We start from the raw sequence: 6,207 nt of genomic DNA, 5'->3' as shown, positions 1-6,207 counted from the left end.
AGTTGTGGAGGAAATTTCATAGATGGGGGAAGGGTCTACCCTGGATGCAGGCCATAAAGGGGTACATCTTTTATAGGTAATTGAATAACAATAGTAAAACCAACTATAGGTTGGCTTGCTTCTGATCACTATAAGCCAGTGATTTTGAAGGGTATCAGTGATGAAATCCTTCTCCCACTGCCCCTCCTTGGTTTGCTGCTGCAAAAGGACTGGGGTGATTGGAGACAGCCAACTAGGGCAGGGCATCAGGATCCTGGGCTGGGAAGTTTCTCCATGGACTTCTGGAGTCTGACAGGATGTAATCGAATGCTGTCTGCACTACTAAGGTGGAGATGCGTTTAGGTTGTGGGAATGCAGTCTGTCAGGAAACACCCTTGTGTTTGGATTTCATTCTGTAAAACACTTCTAATAGGCATATCCCTTCCCCTCTACCCCAGATAACCAAGTCCTGACCTCACCTTGGATGTGGAGGTGGATGATTTGTTGAGCTTGGTACAGAGAGCTGGTGATCTGGCAAATGTAGGCCCCCTCATCCTTCACAGTTAGTCCGGGGAGGGTGAGGGAGGCATTTCCAGCTGTGAGTTGCTGCTCAGGCTCCAGGGTAGCGCCCTCCCGCTTGACCTGCTCCTGCCCTGTAGTCCAGCTGTACACCAGCTGGCCACTGCCTTTATGCTGTAGCCGCCACTCCACGCTGGTGAGGTCCGAGCCTGGTGCCATTGAGAAGCCACAATGCAGGGTGGCTGAGGACCCCAGCAGGAAATTCAGGGATGGGGTCTGTGTTGTCACCTGGAACTCCACTGTGGTGAGAGAAAGAGGGGTGATGGTGGACTGCTTTCTCTTGAGGTCACCTGATCTCTGAGCTGTGGGCATGTTGTGGACATACACCTGCCCCTGCCTCCCCTCCTGGACAGTGAGGCCAATAGAGCTCATTTCCCATTGGACAGAACCACAAAGAAATGGGGCTGTGGAAAGGCAGTGTGGCATGTGTGGTAGTCTTAACTCATTTGGAATTGCCCCTGGACAACTTGATGAAAGCTATGGACCCCTCACTAGGGCAATACACATGCAAAATTATGGGTTACTGCTGTGCTGACTCTGGTAAGAACTCCTGAGGTAGCAGAACAATCTTTGGAACCCTGGTTCTTCCATGTAAGAGCTCTGTGACTTTAGACATCAGTTGGTGTTGCCAAGCTCATCTGCTGAAGGCGAGGCGGCTATGAAGACTATAAAGGAGTAAGTTTAAAAAGCACATAGTGGTTGTATTTGTGCCAAACTTGCTGAACCTAAATCTGATGAGGAAAACAATCAGACACATCCACGTGACGGGATACATTACAAGACAATGGGCCTGGGCTTTTCTAAAATGTCAGTGCTATGAAAGACTATTCTGGAGTAAAGGACCACAGATGATCTGGTGGTAGGAGAGCCATGAGCCCAGAATAGAGGTGTGGAGAGGAGGGGACCCCAGTACCTGGTGGGGCAGTCCAGGTGCTGGCCTGAAGGGGCTCATCCAGGGAGACGTGGGTGACCTGGCAGGTGTAAGTAGCACCTGCAGAACCAGGTTCTGCTTTCAGAGAGGAGGAGATGCTGTAGGTGCCTGCTTGGCTTTGCCGGAGGCTGGAGAAGGAAGCATCAGAGATTTTGACTGGGGCTCCACCCAGCTCCTCTCGGATCCATGTCACAGTTATGTCCGGAGGATAATAGCCGGCGATGTTGCAGATGAGGGTGAGTGGCAGAGCTTTACTTGCCAAGCTCAGTTGTACTTTGGGGGAAGCTGGAAGAAAGAATGAATAGATTCCAGGGAGATCAACAGGACAGTAGAGGAGCCTAAAGCTTTTTCTTCCTGCGGAAAGCGAGATGAGTTGTGGAGGAAATTTCATAGATGGGGGAAGGGTCTACCCTGGATGCAGGCCATAAAGGGGTACATCTTTTATAGGTAATTGAATAACAATAGTAAAACCAACTACAGGTTGGCTTGCTTCTGATCACTATAAGCCAGTGATTTTGAAGGGTATCAGTGATGAAATCCTTCTCCCACTGCCCCTCCTTGGTTTGCTGCTGCAAAAGGACTGGGGTGATTGGAGACAGCCAACTAGGGCAGGGCATCAGGATCCTGGGCTGGGAAGTTTCTCCATGGACTTCTGGAGTCTGACAGGATGTAATCGAATGCTGTCTGCACTACTAAGGTGGAGATGCGTTTAGGTTGTGGGAATGCAGTCTGTCAGGAAACACCCTTGTGTTTGGATTTCATTCTGTAAAACACTTCTAATAGGCATATCCCTTCCCCTCTACCCCAGATAACCAAGTCCTGACCTCACCTTGGATGTGGAGGTGGATGATTTGTTGAGCTTGGTACAGAGAGCTGGTGATCTGGCAAATGTAGGCCCCCTCATCCTTCACAGTTAGTCCGGGGAGGGTGAGGGAGGCATTTCCAGCTGTGAGTTGCTGCTCAGGCTCCAGGGTAGCGCCCTCCCGCTTGACCTGCTCCTGCCCTGTAGTCCAGCTGTACACCAGCTGGCCACTGCCTTTATGCTGTAGCCGCCACTCCACGCTGGTGAGGTCCGAGCCTGGTGCCATTGAGAAGCCACAATGCAGGGTGGCTGAGGACCCCAGCAGGAAATTCAGGGATGGGGTCTGTGTTGTCACCTGGAACTCCACTGTGGTGAGAGAAAGAGGGGTGATGGTGGACTGCTTTCTCTTGAGGTCACCTGATCTCTGAGCTGTGGGCATGTTGTGGACATACACCTGCCCCTGCCTCCCCTCCTGGACAGTGAGGCCAATAGAGCTCATTTCCCATTGGACAGAACCACAAAGAAATGGGGCTGTGGAAAGGCAGTGTGGCATGTGTGGTAGTCTTAACTCATTTGGAATTGCCCCTGGACAACTTGATGAAAGCTATGGACCCCTCACTAGGGCAATACACATGCAAAATTATGGGTTACTGCTGTGCTGACTCTGGTAAGAACTCCTGAGGTAGCAGAACAATCTTTGGAACCCTGGTTCTTCCATGTAAGAGCTCTGTGACTTTAGACATCAGTTGGTGTTGCCAAGCTCATCTGCTGAAGGCAAGGCGGCTATGAAGACTATAAAGGAGTAAGTTTAAAAAGCACACAGTGGTTGTATTTGTGCCAAACTTGCTGAACCTAAATCTGATGAGGAAAACAATCAGACACATCCACGTGACGGGATACATTACAAGACAATGGGCCTGGGCTTTTCTAAAATGTCAGTGCTATGAAAGACTATTCTGGAGTAAAGGAGGTGAAAGCCACAAGACAACTAAATGAAATCCATGATCGTCGTCTGAATCCTGGACTTAAAAAAACCAGAACGCTATAAAGAACATTATTGGGGCAACTGGAGAAGTTTGAATTTGGACCTTATACTTGACAGTATCATTGAGTCAAGGTTAAATTATTGATACTTAAGTACGATGCTCAGTGGCATAGCAAGCAGTTGGTGGGGGGAGATGGGAACAATTCTTAAATTCTTAACATGCTGTATCCCCTTACTGTCTGTACCACGGCAGACAACTCCCCACCTTAGTTTGCTGAGATGGTTTTGTGATTATGAAGGAGTTAATGTTTACAGACTAACACATGTTATGCATGGCAGCATTTGGGGTGAAGTGTTGAGATTTCTGCAATTTTAGGGGATTATCTATGGAGAGAATGTCAAAAAATGTTAACAGTTGGTGGAACTAGATGAATGATGTACAGGTGTTCATTATTATTATTTCACCTTTTATAGTTTTTAAATATCCCCAAATAAAAAGGGAGTATCTAGCTATGCCAGGACTGTGGTTGACCCTGGACAGACATGAGAACCCCTCTTTTCGAATGTAGCAGGATAAATTTAGGTTGGACCACAGAAAGGTCGAGTGTTTTAGGGCTTTCTAAGGATAGGATCATAGCCCCCTAATCTTTGGACTTGGGTGTCTCTTTTTGGAGGCAAAATATGGGATTCGATGAACTCTAGAGAAACTTACCATTGTGTTCTCAATTTCCTGTGCCTTCTGGGAGGTATTGGGTTGGAAAGGGCAAGGCTGGGTTTTGCTAAGAAGAGATAATGAGCAAATTCTGCATTCTTGTGTTTTGCTCTAATCATCTTGAAGCACCAGACCAGGCTGACTTTTCATTAAAGAAAACTGTTTGGTTCAGTAAGACAACTATGAACAGCATACAGGAGCAGAGCACCACACGTCTTAGCTCCTCAGGCAACACAGTGAGGAGAAAATTATCCCCATTTTGGGTCTTTCAGAAGAAAGGACCTTGGCCTAGAGGACACCCTAAGATGACTGACGTGGATGGAGATGGACTTGTTGCCTTCCTTCTTCTATCCTGCCATCTCTGACCACTTAAAAAAATAAAACTTTCTTTTTGCTCCTTTTCATTTTCTTACCTGCGGTCTGCACAGTTCCCTGCGGGCCCAGGGGTAGGTGCAGTGTGGGGTGCAAAACAGCCCCATCGTGAGCATCCCTGAGAGTCTTCATCACTATAGAGACGCTAGGTCCCCCTTCAGATATCTGCATGTTGGTAATGAACCACGCAGCTGTCTCAGTAGTGGCCTCTTGTCTGGCCCGGAGAAAATAGCGGGAGATCTCACAGGTCACCTCCTGCCCGCTGCAGTCAGCATGGAGCAAGGCCTCAGCCTGGGGAATCTGTACCAGGTCCACTGGGGGAGAAGGGCAGCACAGAGGTTGAGCTGGACTGAGAACGTGGGAAGCAGATGTGGGTGGGTGTACTGGGAACTGGGTTGTCCCAGTGGAGGGAGCCCGGAAGGACTGGCACACAGGGCAGAGGCTCTTACCTGAGGCTTCAAAGGTAACAGGTGAGCCGTCTTTGGCCTGTGTGCCTCCTTGGAAATCAGTGAAGCTTTCCAGGGAGCCATCGTCCAGCATTGGCACCTGCCTCAGCACCAGCAAGGCTTTCACCATGTTCTCGCTGCTAGGAAAACCTGAACGATGCCTGCCTTCCTCCACCAAGAAGCAGTCCAAGACCACATCCACTGGCCGCCACTGGCTTTCTGCTGCAGGGAGAAGGCTGGGCTGCAGCCACACCCTCTTGCCCAGAAAGTTATTTCTATACTCTGCCCCGCCCTGGCCTGCCCCAACTGTGGAATCTTCAAGGGGTAAAAGTTGTCTTCCAGGGTCCTAGCTATCTCTATGTCCCTCTCTTCTCTAATCATCCCCACAAACAGCTTTCTGGGAAGCACCTGCCATTCCAGGTGCATACTTGGTGTGAATTATTACTTAAGGTCCTGGATTTTCCTTGCTCAGAGGGGTTTATGGTTTTTTATTTCTAATCATCGGATGAAAACCTCTTCAGTCAAAGGAATTCTCAGCAAAAGCAAATAAATGAGCAAAATTGCCATTGGGAGAGGAGACGGGATGTTTGTGCTGCTAGGGGTGTTGGCAGCCATCTCAATTTCAGAGCCAGTCCACAGGTATGCTCCACTTTCTGCCATTAGAAGTGGCCTTCCCCTCCCCCAACTCCGGGGTCACATCCCTAGTGATTTCCGAGCTGGGGAACCCCTTCCTCTTCTGAAGATGCCCCTTTTCCCGTAGGACAGTGGCCCCTCCCTCAGTGGCCTCCACTGTGGAGGCCCCTCTTTTTCTTCGTCTGGGCTTTCCCCCACTGGTCTGAGCCTCTCTCCCCAACACAATTGGTTCCTTCCTTTGCCAGCCATTGAGTCTTTCTCCTGTTGGGCTTCTATGGTGATTGGAAGCCACCCTGGCCCCTTTCCCCTTCTGGAATCTCAGGGAGGGTGCTTCCTTAGCCCAGCCTTTCCCTCCAGCCTATTCCCCACTCACCTGTGTCTGCCGCTCCGGACAGAGCCAAGCAGAGCAGCAGGCACCACCCCTCCTCCATCCCCATGGAGGCTGCTCTCAGGCCCCCCGCACCGGCTGCCCTTCTCCACGGCCTCCCTGTTTGCAAGGTCCTGGCTGGAGAAGGAAGGTCTCTCCAAACGTGTTTTGCTGGTTGCTCTTCCTTCTGTCCTCGGCCCACTTCTCTTTCTTTCACTTTCGCTTTGAGGAAGTGTCACTGTGGCTGCCTTTGCCTCTGGGTGAAGCCATTTGTGGCTGGTGCCAGAGTTCTAGTCACAGTTCTCTTTTCTTCCCACCTCCCTCCCCCGCCAAATCTCGTGGCGATTTCAAGGCCTGACTTCACAGCGTGCACCCTTTTGCTCCCCACCAGCCAAGAAAGT

At 50.0% G+C, this 6,207-nt stretch overlaps 2 protein-coding genes across 3 annotated transcripts in view; one reads left to right on the top strand and one right to left on the bottom strand.

Annotated features, from left to right (window-relative positions):
* Positions 1-4,392, top strand: part of VAMP1 (vesicle associated membrane protein 1) — a 14,578-nt gene extending 10,186 nt beyond the window's left edge. Inside the window, exon 5 of the mRNA XM_015591510.2 lies at positions 4,261-4,392. Coding sequence (XP_015446996.1) covers positions 4,261-4,280 — 20 coding nt within the window. The 3' untranslated portion in view covers positions 4,281-4,392. The remainder of the gene's footprint in view (positions 1-4,260) is intronic.
* TAPBPL (TAP binding protein like) overlaps positions 1-6,201 on the bottom strand; it is an 8,291-nt gene extending 2,090 nt beyond the window's left edge. The window contains exons 1-5 of one of the 2 annotated variants that reach the window (XM_006914616.2): positions 5,813-6,201; positions 4,810-5,028; positions 4,402-4,674; positions 2,319-2,657; positions 1,472-1,774 (exon numbers count right to left, since the gene is read on the bottom strand). In XM_006914616.2, coding sequence (XP_006914678.1) covers positions 1,472-1,774; positions 2,319-2,657; positions 4,402-4,674; positions 4,810-5,028; positions 5,813-5,876 — 1,198 coding nt within the window. In that variant the 5' untranslated portion in view covers positions 5,877-6,201. The remainder of the gene's footprint in view (positions 1-1,471; positions 1,775-2,318; positions 2,658-4,401; positions 4,675-4,809; positions 5,029-5,812) is intronic. The other variant, XM_006914617.2, reaches the window with a different exon arrangement.
* Between the last annotated feature and the right edge of the window lie 6 nt (positions 6,202-6,207).

This window comes from Pteropus alecto, unplaced genomic scaffold (assembly GCF_000325575.1).
Source record: "Pteropus alecto unplaced genomic scaffold, ASM32557v1 scaffold94, whole genome shotgun sequence".
NCBI classification, from domain to species: Eukaryota; Metazoa; Chordata; class Mammalia; order Chiroptera; family Pteropodidae; genus Pteropus; species Pteropus alecto.
Note: the sequence above shows the minus strand (reverse complement) of the source record. Positions and strands in the feature narration are given on the sequence as shown.